The following is a 17,195-nucleotide window of genomic DNA, read 5'->3' on the forward strand; positions in this document are numbered from 1 at the left end:
TCCTTCAAATAAGTGTGTTAGTTACATTCTTAACTTGAATACTTAAACATAATGCTAATTAGAGGTGTTTTTTCTTCTGTCCATGAGCCTATAGCTTTTTTATTTAAGTTTTTTTAAAATACATTTTTCTAAGTTGTAGATAGCCACAGTACCTTTATTTTATTTATTTATTTTATGTGGTGCTGAAGATCAAACCCAGTGCCTCACATGTATAAGGCAATTGCTCCACTACTGAGCCACAACCCCAGCCCGAAGCCTACAGCTTTGCTCAGGCCCAATCTTTCTTTCTTAGGAAGAAGTTCTAAGCCAAACAGTTCAACAAAGCTCAGAATGAGCTTAGGGATTAATGAGCCTCTGTGTATAAACAAACAAGTACAGTAAAGTACATAAATATTCTGGACTTGAGCATGTTGAGAGTATTTTCAAAGAATTCCATGTGGCGCCCAAATGGATTAAAAAATTGATCCCCCCCCCCACAAAGGAACTGTAAATTCTAATGTGAAAACATGTCCATGAAAGTCATTCTCTTTCCAAAGAGAACAAGTTCCTACAAAGCTGATGGGAGCTGGGGAGGATTCCGCATGGAGCTGCAGCCTCTGATGCTGATAGCACTGTGCTCAGTGCAGAGTTGGTGGTAACATTCCTGCAAAAGAAAATCTCTGCTATGACTGTGTGCCTCTAATCTCAGGGGAGGAAAGGAGCAAGAATGAGACTTAGAGCCAAAGGGCTTTCTACTGTTTTTTTCTTTTTTTTTTTCAGTGAACCACTGGATAAGACTTATAAAACTGTCTCTTCAGAAGAAACAAAAATATTTTATATTTCTTTTAGTTGAAGCAAGTGCATTGAAGATAAACTCATCTTCAAGTAGAGCCTAGCTTCTTTGAGAAAAGAAGCTATTTTTTAGCTTCCATCCCTGTGTTCCACCTGCAGACATGTGCCTTAGTTTGTAAGAGCATGGTGATATAGACTCATGTTGGCACAAACACAAGATTTAGATTTCAAGAAATATAAATAGAAGGAAGAAGACACACAGGTCTTGTTTGCAGACTAATATTGCTAGTCACCAGAAAGAATGTAAAAGAGGAAAATGAGCAAAGAGAAAATAGAGAGGAAGCATCTCTAAACTGACTAGGTAGGCCATATACTGGTTTCCATAATAGTTAAAATCTGCTGCTGGGCTGTGGCTGTGGCTCAGTGGTAGAGCACTTGCCTGGCATGTGTGAGGCCCTGGGTTCGATTCTCAGCATCACATATAAATAAGTAATAAATGAAAAAATAAAGGCCTATCCACAACTTTAAAAAATATTTTTTAAAAAATCTGCTGCTGGTGAGACAAGATCTCTACCTTTAACTGCTGCTGAGATTTGCTTACCCCGGTAGAGTCCAAAGAAGCCCTCATAACGCAAGACTTTCTTAAAACAGTCAAAGCTGTTTTTATACATCAGCTCCCCAACAACAGAGCCAGTGCCACGCTGGTTTTGCATCCGGGTCTTCACCAGATCTATAGGATACACTGCGGTGGCTCCCACAGCTACAAACAGAACAAGGTTTAGTCTTAAAAAAGCACACAATTAAATATAGAGTCTATAAGGACAATAAATCTCATCTGAAAGGGTGAGGATATAAAATACAAGATCTATTCTTATAAAAGAGACTTATTATTATTTCCTTCTCCTATACATAGCCAAAGGATGGCAGACTAACAACCACTGGAGGCAATAAAAAGAACTGCTTCAGAGAACAACTGTCAAGAATGATCTTTGATATATTAGCTTCATAAGTTGAAAAGTAGATTATCAAGTCATCACCACTATCAGATAATTCACACTCAATTTCCCATAAAAACAACATTAAAATATTATGTATAACAATTCTTTATATTTTTCCATTAAATGCTATTACTGCAGTTACATCTTTTTTAAAATATTTTTTTAATTATACATGGGCACAATATCTTTATTTTGTTTGTTTATTTTTATGTGGTGCTAAGGACCAAATCCAGTGCCTCACATATGCGAGGCAAGCGCTCTGTCACTGAGCCACAACCCCAGTCCTACATCTTAATAATTATAAAATGACTATATATGCAAACCAAGTGGCTGTACTTTTAAAATCAAGTATACTAAAGCATTTTGGTAAATTAATCTTAGTTATAACCATAATATTGGAAACAAAATTCCCTACATATAGAATTTGATTTTTAAAAAAATAAGGCCATGCTTTAGAATTTGTCAGGAACTGAAATATTTATTACATGAGCCATAGTATTGTATTTTTGACAGTTGAAACCCAAACATGCTTTATGACTTCTAAAACTAAGACTGAAAAAAAAATACTAGTTTCATAAGTTCAGGCTTGTTTTGAAAAATCATAAACATTTTAATCACACCTGCTAGACTCCTCTCAACAAAGTGACTACACATTTTCTTTGCAGAGTATTAAGCAAAAACAATCTCTTTAAATTTCTGCTGGGAGCAAGGAAGGGAAGGGAAGTTCCTTTTAGCAAATAAACTGTAAGTCTAGATAGTTTTAAGCCAGTGAAAAAAGAAAGAAAAAAATATAAACATAAAAGCAAAAGTGAAATCACTTTGAGAGGTTGTTTTGTTTCATGAGGTTCTGAGTTTATATCACAAATCTTGATTTCCTACCTGCCCCTATGCCAAAAATTTGGTCTTATTCTCCATTTTTTTCATACTGGCCTTCACCAGTATAATTAAGGTGAGTATAGCACTGCATCTCAGACAGAGAGAGGTTTTATTCTGAAGACAGACTGGAGCCAGAGGGGCCACAGCCATGTTATGACAAGTCCTCTGATCATAGGTAAAAATAAAGAACACTTCAGAAAGCCCTGCAGTCCTGACCTCTGGGAACAATGAACTGCACCTTTGCTGATCTGCCCCAGTCTAGTGAGATAATATTACATTAACACAAGCCTGAAACAGCACACAGACATGTCACTCACCTCCAGCAACTGAGCCCAGAGTAAATCTGTAAGCGGACTCGGCAATCTGGAGCCAGACAGGCCTGCCTAACCCAGGAGATTGCTGTAGGGAAGAAGAAAACATGTAAAAAACTTTGGAAAAATGTACAGGAAATGAAAAAAAGCAAGAATTTGGCTATTTCAAGATAAAAAAAACAAAAGTAAAAGCAATATGGTTAATGAGGTAACATCTTTGAAAAAAAATAAGATATTCATGTAGTCAAAAATGGTAAAAAAAGTTTTTAAAAAATACTTCAAAAGGAAAGAAAGTGAAATGAATCTGAAATAATTTCCTATATACATACATGAATACATCATAGTGAATTCCACCATCATGTACATCCACAAGAATGGAATCCTAATTAGAATATGATATATTCCATGCTTGTATAATAATATCAAAATAAACTCTACTGCCATATATAACTAAAAAGAACCAATTAAAAAAAGAAAAAGAAAGAGCCCCAGATATAATTACTGGTGCATACAATTATTTATATCATTTGGTTATTAAAATTTCTATATCAAAATAAAGATACTATGTAATAAAAAAACTATAAAAAATTAAAAACTAAAAATAAATACTTCTATTATTAACATTTAAAAAACATATCTAGAGTCCCCGGTAGCAGCCTTGTAGACTACAGTTAAGCAGGCAGTGAAATTGAGTAAGAATAGATTTATGATTTTATTAAAAAAAAAAAAAAATATATATATATATATATATGACAAAATACACAGCTTTTTTCCTCCTATCTGTTTACAAGCCTATTAATGCCTCATTTATTGGCTACTATTGGGGAATACACCATTAATCTCTAGAAGTGAAGTCACATCCCCAGCCCTTTTTGTATTTTATTTAAAGACATGACCTTGCTGAGTTACTCAGGGCCTTGCTAAGTTGCTGAGGCTGGCTCTGAACTTACAATCCTCGTACCTCAACCTCTGGGATTTTTAGGCTTGTGCCAATGTGCCAGGCCACATTTCAAGTTTCAAATTTTTCCCCCGCTAACTAACTTAAAATTTTAAAACTTTCTCAAATGCATAAAAAATTACCTTGATTCCTAAATCAGAATATTGATCATAATCTAATATCTGTAAAGACTATTGTTCTAATCATATTCAATCCTAACAAAATCTATGAAAATAATAAAGGGAAAAATCCTATGTAATTCAGAATACTATTTCATAGGTATCCTATAACATAAAAGACCTGAAATAATTTGTCTATATCAGTGTGTCAGTCTTATTCTTTTTTAAAAAATATTTTTTAAATTTGTCAGTGAAACTTTATTAATTTATTTACATGTGGTGCTGAGAATCAAACCCAGTGCCTCACACATGCTAGGCAAGCCCTCTACCACTAAGCCACAATCCCAGCCCTCAGTGTTATTCTTTAATATTTTATGAAAATAATCTGCTATACTACATAGGAAACAAGGAATAAAATATTTACTTTCTCATAAAGAAAACTCGAAAAATGTTAGCTTGAAATGAGCTTTTTATAAAAGTATAAGGAGCTGTGGATATATAGTTCAGGGATAGAGTGCTTACCTAGCATGTTCAATTCTGGGTTTGAATCCCAGCACCATCAACAAATATATAATTCGATGAAAAACCATAATAAAAAGTTCAGATACTCTCTACTATATTATTTATATACACATAAATCTAAGTAATATACATTATAAATTATATAAAATACACATTTTAAACACATACAAAAATAGAAATGATTAAAATGAGAAACTGAAATGTTATTAAAATAATTTTATTTTTCATTTATTAATGCCAAAACGTTTTTGGTAATGCTTTAGCATACTTCATTTAGTTTTTTAAAGTGTAGGGGGTGTTGGGGATTGAATACAGGGTATTACCACTTAACTACATCCCTTTTATTTTATTTAAATTTTGAGACAAAGTCTAAATTACCCAGGCTGGCCTCCAACTGGCTCTCCTCTTGCTTCCACCTCCAGAGTAGCTGGGATTATAGGTGTTCCACACAATGCCCAGCTTTCTCAAATGTTGATGGAACATTTTGTATATAGTGAGTCTAACCAACTAATTCTGATACTTTGTTTCAAAGACAAGAATTAAAAACAAACAAAATCCATTCCTTCAAAGCAATGATATTTAACATCACATATAAATTCAACTTAAAGTATCCCTAAGTGTCCCTTCAAAATTCATGTATTGAAACCCTAAACCCCTGAGTAAGAGAAAGATGAAAACTTTAGGAGATAATTAGATCATGAGAGTGAAGACCTCATGATAAGATTTGCTCCCTTATAAAAAGAAACAACTAGTGCACATGCAGGCGCTCTCTCTCTCTCTCTCTCTCTCTCTCTCTCTCTCTCTCTCTCTCTCTCTCTCTCTCTGCCCTCCCCACCCCCGGGCCCCTGCCATAAAGAAGATATAATGAGAACACTGCCATCTGCAAACCAAGAAAACAGTCCTCAACAGGAATTGAACAGAATTAAATGGCAATTTGGACTTCCTAGCCACTATGAAAAATTAACTTTGTTGTCTAAACTACTCAGTCCATATTAGTTAGTTATGGTAGCCCAAACATACCAAGGCAGGCATTCTGCCTTAAATTTAACAATGTTTTAAAATCAATATAGCTGGTTATGTTATATACTAAACACACAGCATATCTGTAACTTAAAAATCTACATATGTCAATGGTAGAGAGCTTGGCAAGAATGTAAAGGGCCCTGGGTTTTATTTCCAGTACCAAAAAAAAAAAAAAAAAAACCAAAAACATTCATATAAAACTTTTTCTTCCAAAACTCCAAAACTGGAGTTTCTTCAACACAAATTTAGATGAAGAGAAATCTCACTCTCATAGATTTTATTTTCAATCATGTGTTCTCTCAAAAAAATACAAAGTTAAAATTCATAATTAAAAAGGCTATGATCCTAAACAACCACTAATTCCATTATTCATATAAAAGGTTTCTCTCGTATTCAACCATATATATTTTTCTTTTCCCTCTCTTCTTTCAAAGAATGTTTCTATAAACCCTAAAAAATCCTATCAAAACTGAGGGAAAAGAATAAAATATCTCAAACCATAAATACCCAAATGCCTTTTGACCAAAATGTCACCTTCATCCCTATTAAATAGCATTTATAAGAAAACATACAGTATATGGTAACCAAGAATTTTTTCTTACGGCTTAGTTTATTAGTATAACTTATGGTTCACTTGCATTCAGTTATGTAAATTAATATAATTAATGCTATAGATTTCGCATCATGAATATTCATAAGCAGAATGCTACTACAGCTGTCATCCCTATTAATGACTATGTACTGAATTTTTAGCATTTAGGCTGAAAGAAAATATTCAGCAATAAGATGATCACCTACTGTGATCAAATGGGCCAAAGGAAAAGGCACTCTTTACCTGAAGGTTACGATTATGATCATGAAGGCTGGTATTTAACAAGGTTAATTAAGTGTTTTTCAAAGCAAAACAAGAGTTGAGAATCTTATATGATTTTTAACTGGCTCCCTAAGCATACATGTATGATAGGGAATAAGACCTCATTTTGAGACCTCATTTATTTAAAGAAAAACTCTTTTCCTGTTTTTATTAAATGTACCTTATCCTATAAAGGGGGAAAATAAATGAGAATTAGGACAAGATCATGTCAGTTAACATTGAATCGCTAATGCATGATCTCAAAATTGTTACACACTAGTTAACATGAATGCCTTAGAATTTCTCATAAATCTGAAATATGTAAACAGAAGAAAGTTTTCTTCAAGACTGAAAATTCGCTGGGCCATGCTTATAATCTCAGCCGCTTGGGAGGCTGAGGCAGGAGGATCATGAGTTCAAAGCCAGCCTCAGCAAAGGCGAGGCTCTAAACAACTCACTGAGACCCTGTCTGTAAATAAAATACAAAATAGGGTTGGAGATGTAGCTCAGTGGTTGAGTGCTCCCGAGTTCAATCCCTGGTAACCTCCCCTCCCCCCAAAAAAACCCTGAAAACACAAGAGACTATTACCTTGGTTGTTTAAGAACTTAGCCATGTTTTTACATTATTCTACTTGAGTCCTATCATGTATTCCTTACAACGTGTTAAATGCTACAAAGGAGGGTGAATTTTGAATTCTGAAAATAAAATCCATTGATTCACAACATTTCACAGAATGCAGCTTAAAGGATTCTTGGAAATATTTGAAAAACTTTGTACCAGATCCTAAAAATAGTAAAGGTCAGATTTCACAACAGACATGAATGGACACCTTTATACACTTGTTTATTTATTTTTTTTTAAAGATAGAGTGAGAGAGGGAGGGAGGGAGGGAGGGAGGGGGAGAGAGAGAGAGAGAGAGAGAGAATTTTTAATATTTATTTTTTAGTTTTCGGCGAACACAACATCTTTGTTTGTATGTGGTGCTGAGGATCGAACCCGGGCCGCACGCATGCCAGGCGAGCACGCTACCGCTTGAGCCACATCCCCAGCCCCACTTGTTTATTTTTGTATATGGTGCTGATGATCGTGAACCCAGGGTCTCACACATGCGAGGCGAGCACTCTACCGCTGAGCCACAACCCCAGCCCTAAAATCTTTTTTTTTTTTTTAGGTGTAGATTGCACATTGCCTTTATTTTTATGTGGTGCTGAGGATCGAACCTGGGTCCCGTCCGTGCTAGGCAAGAGCTCTACCGCTGAGCTACAATCCCAGCCCCAGCCCTAAAATCTTAATTTTTATTTCTTTATACATAACCTTCAGTAGTAAGACTACCTAATTTATGTGAGATACAAGAGGAAAAACAAAAAATGCAGGCTCTGAGATTCTTCCCATGAGGAACAATGCAAGAATACCCAAGAACTCTACCTGCTCTACAGAGATTCCAGATCCCTATATCATCCCAGGTTTAGGGAAAAGGCAAAGAAGCACCCAACTACCTCTCTAGAGAACCAGAAAAGAAGAAAGCAGTGGTGCTTATTACCTAAGCATCTAAAAAAACCCTTGAAGCCACCCATGTCAGCATTAAAAGCATCAAATCAGCACTGCCACTGAAGGCATCTTGTATCTTCCTTGAAGAAAATACATACTAGGAGCAGGATTTCATCATCTTCCTAAGGACAAAGAATTATAAAGGATACAAAACAAGTTTCAGTTTTGGCTTCTAAGGAAACTGCTGGGAGCAAAAGAGGTGAGTAAAGAGCATGAGCAGCAGAAAAGCCAATGAAGGGCTGGAATTGTGGCTCAGTGGTACATCGCTCACCTAGCACACACATGAGTCACTGGGTTCCATCCTCAGCACCACATAAAAAGCAAAGATATTGGGCTGGATTGCAGCTCAGTGGTGGAGCTCTTGCCTCGCATGCGTAAGGCCGTGGGCACCACATAAAAATAAATAAAAATATAGATACTGTGTCCATCTACAACTAAAAATTATTTTTAAAAAATTAAAGATATTGTGCCCATCTACAACTAAAGATACACATTTTTTAAAGAAAAAGCCAATGAAGGAGGAAATGAGTTGAAACTTTTAAACTCAGTTTATATTGTTTTTAATAAGCTAAATGAAATATTCCCCAATTACAAAGATTAGGGACACCTCCAAGGACCGCAATAATAGACATATTACACCATAAAATAGCTCCTTCCAAATAAAGTTTTTTCAAAATCCAAGAGCAAATTTTCATAAATGTATACAAAATATAAAATTGAATACAGTGAGAACTCTTTAAATATTTCAATGTCTCAAACTTTTTATAATTTTATAAAATTTTATTTTAAAAAAAATGAGTGAATTTGAATAAATCCATCTATTTTTAAGAATCTGATAACTTGAGATGGAAATAAATTTTGATGATATCAGGACTTTCTTAGTACAAAAGAAGCTAAACTGTAATGAGCTACACATTCATTTTAATCTGTAGGAAGCTTTATTATACACCAAGCACACAACTAAAGTATTACCATAAAATGTAGATATAAAAGCTCTTTTTTCCATTTTCAGTTTGTTTCAACTGACCATAAAAGTTCTTATTCATTACATAAAGTGGACATGGAAATCCTAATTTCAGAGGCAGAATATCATTCCATGGAACTCAAATAAAAGAAAAAATTTTCCACCAAATCTTCCCCAAAGAAACCATACTTAAATGCCTTGATCCCTTACTTACCTACTTGGTGAAGGTGAATCAGGTAAGCCCATCCCTGGCTACTCATCAATGTGGCAACAATAAAGAAAAGTAGGCATGGGTCTTTTCTTCTGACCTACCTGCTTCCCCCAACTCCTGTCATTCCGTTCCTCAGAAACCCTCCCCAACTCCTAGCCTAGGGTGGCACAGCAGTCTCCTAAAGAAGTACAAGGGCCACAGGTCCCATCTGGGCCACAGCAAGGAAATCTCAGGAAGACAAGGATGGCCCTCCTGACCCTCACCCCCACACCAACCCACAGGATCTTTGGCTACAACTGAAGCTTCCTCTAAGTGCTACAGAAGTAGAGGTTTCCGTTTAAAACAAGATTTGTTAAAAACTGTTCTATTCTACTCTTCAAGGTCATTTCATGTGTTTTTTTTTTTCCCCCCCACCAAGATAGTTATTTGTAAAATCAGAAGTAGAACTATATTAACTTTATAGGATGCAGAAGCTATTTTTGAATTATCCTTAACATTAAAAACTTGTATTACTAAAAATGTAATAATAGTCAAGGTTTTCTTTCTGGTTCATTAATTAGGTACATTTCCTTTTTTCTTATTGTAATCTATAAGGCATGATTCCAATAAGTGATTAATTTGAGAAATGTTTTGTACTTTAAAAACCCTATAAATAACAGTTTAATGATACAAAATGAACCTAACACTAATCTTTAAGGATGACTAGACAAATGAAGTGAAAAGAATGCTAATTCTAATGTAAAGCAGCCTGATCCCATCTATGTTTGAATTCTTATTTTCTTTACCTCAAAAAGTTGAAAGAACAAAAACATAAACATAATAATGCCATAAAAATATTCTGTAAGTATGAGAGTAATAGTTAAATAAAGGTAATCTTTAAGTAAAATCCTCCTCTAGAAAGCTTTAAATTTTCACAGCAATCTGAAGCTTTAGGTTTGTCATGTACATATTATTTCAGTACAGACTATTTCTACCTGTCTCTGAAGTTCTGCCAGGTTGTAAGGCAAGGCCCCCTCAGCCAATGGGGCTATTCTCTCAATATCTGCTAAGGTCAAGCGCCTTAAGAGAAAAGGGAAAGAAAGGATTATTAGACAGTGACACACTGCTCACAACAAGTGAATCTTTCCTTAAAAACAAAACAAAATTATTTCCCTATTCACACAAATCAGATAATTCTTCTGAGGAAAAAAAAATTCTTCAGACTTTGTTTATAAGAATAAGCTATAGACTTCAGAGAAATAATGTTGGACTGTATTAATGATAGATATTAACAGTGAAGAAATAATTCTTGTCAGAAGCAAAGTATAAACACTGACAGCAGTGCATATGCAATACATTCCTCTCAATATATCTATTAATGAATAGGTGCAAAGTATCCTGGAAGAAAATTTAGATGCAAAACTGATAAATATTGGTTGCCTTTAAAGAAGGGCACAAGGGTAAGAGAGAGACTTTTTTTTTTTGTCTTTTTAATAGTACATTTTTTTAGATCCTTTGAATTTTGAACCATAAATGCACTATTATTCCCAAAAATCTACTTTAAAATATGTATATTTCATGAACTAGCTAAAAAGACACTTTAGATCTAGTTTTGAGAAATACTTTGGGAAAGCATTTAATATCATAATGGACAATCAGAACCTCTGTCTAAAAATGTGAATTACAGATGAATGAGACATGGCCTGATATTTCATGTCAATCACCAAAGACAGCTAATACATATATTTAACACCATCCTTTCCAGTACAACAATTCATTATGAAGCATAACACAATAAATAAATCACCTATTATATATTGACCTTCCATTAGCCTTAAGCTCTAGGGTTAGAGTCCATTTTTTCAGATACCGTTATACTTAACTATTAGAAGAGACTAAAAAAATTCAATTTTTTAAAAAATTGTTTTTATTAGAGTTTTATAGTTGTACAGAATAGTTGGGTTCTTCCCAACAAACTCATACATGCTTGGAAACTGATTTTAGTTCATGATCCCCATCCTTTTCCCTCCCCTTTCACAAACTCCTTTCTCTATTCTACTAGAATTACTTTTGCTAGTCTATTAATTTGTATTTCATTGGTTCTTTATGCTATCCTACTCTTCTCTCCCCCTTTCCTTTGTTTTACTCTATATTCCGCGTATGAGAGAAAACAATCTCTGTAAGTTCCCTTTCCACAGGTTTGCTGGGTACCATAGAGTTTTTCAGGGCTGGGGTTATGGCTCAGTAGCAGAGCACTCGCCTGGCCCATGTGAGGCACTGGGTTCAGTCCTCAGCACCGCATAAAGATAAAGAAAGAAAGAACATAAAGGATTGTGTCCATCTACAACTAAAAAAAAAATTTTTTAAAGAGTTTTTCTTTCCTATTTTCATAAGACTTTGCAAAGTAAATACCCTCAATGTGCTTTGGGTTTTTAAAATTTATAAAACATCTGATTTTGGTGCTATGATAATAATGTCACAGGTATATTTCAAGAAAATGATACTCTGCAACACAAAATTTATTCAAAATGGTATATACTGTTCAGTAAAATGACCATTTACACCATTTGAGGTTACAAACTCCTCCATATACTTCAGCTTATTTTCATAAATATACACACTTAGGAAAATTTCCACAAATCTCTTGAAATTCATAATACTTTCAGAGAGCCAAGTTTAAATCAATCTTTTTCTTCCCTCTCCTTTCTATTCTTTCCCCTTTTCTCTCATTTTTTCCTTTCCTAATTTTCCTCTCTCATGCCCCTCAATCCTTTACTCCCTTCTCTCATCTCTCCTGTTCCATCTCTTCCTCCCCTTTCCATCCCTTTTTATCGTTTCTTCTCCTCACTGTTCTCTCTTCTTTTACCTTCCTGCACTTCCCTTGATCTTTTCTCTTCTTTTTCCTCCTCTATTTCTCATATCTGTGTGTTTCTTTTCCTTAGAATTTATATACTAAATAAAATATTGTTAAAATGAACTGAAAACAGGGCTGGGACTCAGTGGTATAGCGCTCGCCTGGCATGTGAGAGGCACTGGATTTGATCTTCAGCACCACATAAAAATAAAATAAAGGTATTATGTCCACCTACAACTAAAAAATACATATTAAAAAAAAAATGAACTGAAAACAAACTGCTATTTCACATTTTAAAAGAACTGCCCTATAGTAAATACCATGAAGAATTACTGGAATAGTTACTAACCCTGAAGCATTATATAAATCTGCAAGCTGGTATAGAATATCAATTTCTAGTGGAGTGACTTGTCCATAGCGTATGGCATTCTGGGCAAATTCCTCTGAAACAGAAAGAAAAAAACTATTAAAATCTTGAAAGACTTTCCATATATAACAAATTTCTATCTTAACCAACTATAATAATCTGAACACTAAAGGAATTTTAGTACTATTTTAAAAGTCTAAAACTTAAATACTTGAATTCAATTACATAGGAATAACTATGTGTTTCTGAAGGCCAGTAAAAGATGAAATGTTAAGAGAATGAAACAGCAAAAACAGATAAATTAACTTTAATAATAAAATAATCTCATTAGAATCCTCTCTTTCATCTTGTTTATCCAGTTTGGTCTCCAGAGTTACAAGATAAAAGAAGAGGCTGTTCTCCAGTTACCCAAAACATCCTATTACAATACACCAAGAGGAGTAGGCTTACTCATCTTTCTGTGGCAACTTCTTCCTATAACAAAAAAGCAGCTGCCACAGTGCCAATGACCTATTTGACAGATTGGGCCAAGGTTCTTTTCAAAACCGTCAAAGCCACTTTGCAGGATTCCATTAAATCCACCTGGATTTCTGAAGCAAAAGTGAAGCATGTGCATACATGGTAACACACTTGTCTAGATCTGGCTTTAGTATGGTGAACTTAGATCACTCTCTTGCCTAGATGATGAAAAGTAAAAAAATGCTGAGATTCAAGTCAATATTTTTAAATCTTACCCTTTGTGACCTCAATATCTTTCCTTGTGCCAGCTAAAGTGCTATATATCTTACGAACAAGCTCCATGTTATTCAGTAAGGAGTTAAATGCATTGAAGTAGGAGAAGCTAACTTGATGTGAGATACTTCCTCCAGCAGCCTAGGAAATAACAACACAAAAAATTTTATAAACAAAAACAAGTGTGTTTTGGGCACCGTATTTTTCTCAAAGAAGATCCAAGGGGTCTTTGTCATTAAATTGATCAACAAATAGTACAGAAATACAAGGAATGTATCATACTGAAACACTCAGTGCATTTCATGCCCTCAGAGAAGTCTACGTAATGTAGGTTTTAAGGAAGAAAGCACCATCTGGAAGTTGGACTTCATGGTTCTACCTATAAGGTCAGAAACAACAAAAACAATTATCACAGATCAAGAATAATGGTTATTTAAACAGAATTTCAAGACCTTTGACAATAAAACTCCTGCTAGTCCTGAATAAATATCAATGTACAATACAAGAAACAGCATTTAAACTCGTTTTTATTTCCTCCACACACATACACAAAAACCATATGATAACTTTAATTTTTTTTGTAACCCAGCAACTTTAAATTTCAAGACAACTTCAATATATCAACTTTCCTAAAAAAATTTAAGCCCACTGTAGTAATTGAGATCCTTAACAGTCTGTGCTGGTCTCTGAAAGGTACACTACCCAAAATATCAAAAAACGTAAGAAAAATCTGGTGAGAATTTAAGTGCTATTATTCCTTCAGTGAAAGAAATAAAAGAAGCTCCCTCATGCTGCAATAAGGAGCAAGGTAGGCTTCATCACCTCTGCAGGGTGAGAAAGTAATTTCTCTCTCTGCCCTTCACTTGGACAAAAACTCAGAAGAGCCTAGTTTCCAAGTCAGAAGTCAGAGTAAGCCACATGATTGAAAACATTCTCTATTAAAAACTCAAAGAACCATGGAAAAAAAAAATTTATTTAGAGTCATAACAAATTTTTGAAAACCTCAAAGAAATGCTTATGGAAATACCAATGTAACAAACTTAATCACAAAAGCCTATTATGAACAGTCTAGTAATGGTGAACAAATCACTCTCAACACCCCTCACATACCCAAATTAGATTATACTTGTATTAGCCTGAATTTGTATACCAGTGACTCAAAAGCAAGATTCAAATTTTTTAACATATTCCTCTAAGGACTAGAAATGTCCTTTGGTAAACTGAGGCCATAATATCCACCTAACCCAGATGGAAAATATTAAATGGGTCCCCCCCACCCTAAGATAGAGTGAGCCCTTTCCTCTAAGATTATCTTTCCTTCTCTCCTTCCCTGTCTCCTCTTTCTTTCCTCCCTTTTTTCATTTTTTTTTTTTTAATTGGGGTATGAGGTAAAGGCAGGGGAGTGGGGATAGGTGTCAGGGAGGTGAAATATGTAGGAGAAACTGACATGCTCCATGTTCAAATTCATTGAAGAAAAAGAACAGAAGTTGATCTTTCTACCCCAGTCTAAACCAGGATAATGATCTTCAGCTGAAACAACAAAAGCATTCATTGGCTTCCCTCTTTTCAAAACAAGCAGTAATCAAAAACTTATATGCAAGTACAACACATGAACAAAAACATGGGTAAGAGAAGAAAGTTTCACCATTTTATGCGAGGAAGTAGATTATGTGAGTTAGCTATTGGTCCAAATGATATAATCTGCAATTCTACAGAACAAAAAATTGTGCATAATGTGTCAACACTGAATGAACAGGTGAAGGAGCAGAGAGGAGTGATCCACAAAGGCTGCTGGCCACATATTTCCTCCATACCTTCTGCCATGGGAATGGTTATTAAAACAATGCAGAGGCTAATGGAGATCCTTTCAGCAGACAAAGGAAGAAGCCATCCTTGTAACAAGACCTTGGGAGTCTGGTAGGGTGGAAAGAAGTCAAGAAGGCAGCAGCAGTGTCTGGGACAGGTACTGCTCACTGAAAGAAGTAACTACTCACCCTTGTCTACAAACTCCCATTTCCCTTGAACTGGACTCCATAAATGGAAATAAATAATTTGGAAATACATGAGAACAAGATGATAGCTCTGAATAAAACTACAATCTGAGGAAAGACCACTCACCATTTCACCTGTATCTCCAACACACACACACAACACACACACACACACACACACACCCCTACCTATTTACCTTCTACCAACCCAGCATTAAGTTTGAATAGTTGAGTCATATGAGTACAGGGAGGCAATTTGGGACCCAATAGTTCAAAATGTTTTAGGAAATATAAAGTTAAAGTACTTGCTTTTTACTTACTGAAACTAAGTTTTCCTCCACAAAAGGAGTAAGCATGTGAGACCGAATGGTAACCATGATATCACTAAAATCCAGACCAGAAATCATGCCACTTTTGCTTTTGTCTTTCAGTGCAAAGGCTTGTCTTGCATGTTCCAGCTGCAGCTCCTAGAGGAAAAAATTTAAAATCGAGTATTAAATAGATTAAAGCACATCCCAAGTACATGTCTTAGAAAGGAAAGACAAACATTCTTCTGCAAACATGCACTTATTACAGAAACAATATACAGCTCTGAAATTACTATGAAACTTTCAAATTTCATTTAAGAAACACTTTTTTCCTTAGAAACATACTACATATTACTCCTTAGGGAAAGGAATGAATTAGAGCTGGGCAATAACAGAAAGGAGAAAAAGAAACTTCAAATTATACTTGCAAAGTTTTCATCACTAAAATAACAAAGTAAGTACAGTGTTTTCAGTGCTTTATTTCAGCCTTTCAACTACACAGTAACTTATTATCTCCTACTTGAAGACTTTGTCATCCAAGAGTACTTCTTGTATTGAGTTTACATTCTGTTCAGTTTTTCAGTTTTAAATGTTGCAATGAAAATTATACATGTTTTCTCTGAATTAACACCATTTATTCAAACATTTTTTAAAAATAAACTCAGTGTAAAACTCTACCAATCAGTAAATGCAAAACTTCATAACTCTACAGCAAAAATTATGAATAACAAACTGTATAAGCAGTGTTCAGTTATCACACTATAGGGTTTGGGGCACAGTTACTCACAAACTATGAAACAATCCAGAATCTCCCTGAACTTTTGAACTACCATGCAGTCAAACTTTGTAATAAGTGATATCAATAAAAACAACAAAATATGCCAGTAATCTCCTGGGTTCTGTACAAAAGTCAAAATCAGAGCATTTCTACTCTGGGGACCCATGATATAATCCAAATAGATCTGTTGGCACAGATAATAATGTGCCATAGATGCCATTTTTATATTCTCGGCAACTCTGGAAATTAATAGTCATATCTAAATATATAAATATTGTTCAAAGATAAGACAATATAATTTTCATTGCTATTTATTTATCAAAGCCTTCAAATCAATGTTGCTTTATCTTTCCTGACATTTAAAATAGTTTTGGGTAAAAGTCTCACTCTTTTTTTTTTTTTTTTTTTAAATATTTATTTATTTTTTTAGTTTTCAGTGGACACAACATCTTTGTTTGTATGTGGTGCTGAGGATCGAACCCGGGCCGCACGCATGCCAGGCGAGCGTGCTACCGCTTGAGCCACATCCCCAGCCCAAGTCTCACTCTTTTTTAGTTAACTATATTTTCCTAAGGATTTTTGCTCTCCCACTGGTAATTCAAAGACAGTAAAAGTACCTTAGCGGGTATTTGTTTTATAATCCATTAAGGCATACATTTGTTTTATGTGGTTTTCTGTTTGTGTATGATATTTAACAAAAAAATTTTTAAAAATAATTCCTTAGTAGGGTGATGAGCTAGAGACACGTACATTAAACCTACTAAGTTTTTCAACAGTCTTGACTTTAAAAAGTTAAATGGTAGAGGCTGGGGATGTGGCTCAAGCGGTAACACACTCACCTGGCATGGGCGGGGCACTGGGTTCGATCCTCAGCACCACATACAAATAAAATAAAGATGCTGTGTCCACCGAAAACTAAAAAATAAATATTAAAAAAATTCTCTCTCTCTCTCTCTCTTAAAAAAAAAAAAGTTAAATAGTAATACTGAAGAAATATCTAAACAAAAAGATATGTGTGGATTTGCTTGGAAGAGCAATATAAGTGGGGTCAA

The 17,195-nt window shown here is 34.7% G+C and overlaps 1 protein-coding gene across 3 annotated transcripts in view; it reads right to left on the reverse strand.

Moving 5' to 3' along the window:
• Positions 1-17,195, reverse strand: part of Slc25a12 (solute carrier family 25 member 12) — a 170,514-nt gene that overhangs the window by 24,040 nt on the left and 129,279 nt on the right. For all 3 annotated transcript variants that reach the window (XM_058580186.1, XM_046447385.2, XM_046447386.2), the window contains 6 exons: positions 15,378-15,524; positions 13,069-13,207; positions 12,317-12,410; positions 10,109-10,193; positions 2,963-3,044; positions 1,373-1,531 (listed from right to left, as the gene is read on the reverse strand). In XM_058580186.1, coding sequence (XP_058436169.1) covers positions 1,373-1,531; positions 2,963-3,044; positions 10,109-10,193; positions 12,317-12,410; positions 13,069-13,207; positions 15,378-15,524 — 706 coding nt within the window. The remainder of the gene's footprint in view (positions 1-1,372; positions 1,532-2,962; positions 3,045-10,108; positions 10,194-12,316; positions 12,411-13,068; positions 13,208-15,377; positions 15,525-17,195) is intronic.

The sequence above is a fragment of the Marmota monax genome, unplaced genomic scaffold (genome assembly GCF_021218885.2).
Source record: "Marmota monax isolate L192 unplaced genomic scaffold, Marmota_monax_Labrador192_F-V1.1 WCK01_AAM20220418_F8-fsc00007, whole genome shotgun sequence".
Taxonomy (NCBI): domain Eukaryota; kingdom Metazoa; phylum Chordata; class Mammalia; order Rodentia; family Sciuridae; genus Marmota; species Marmota monax.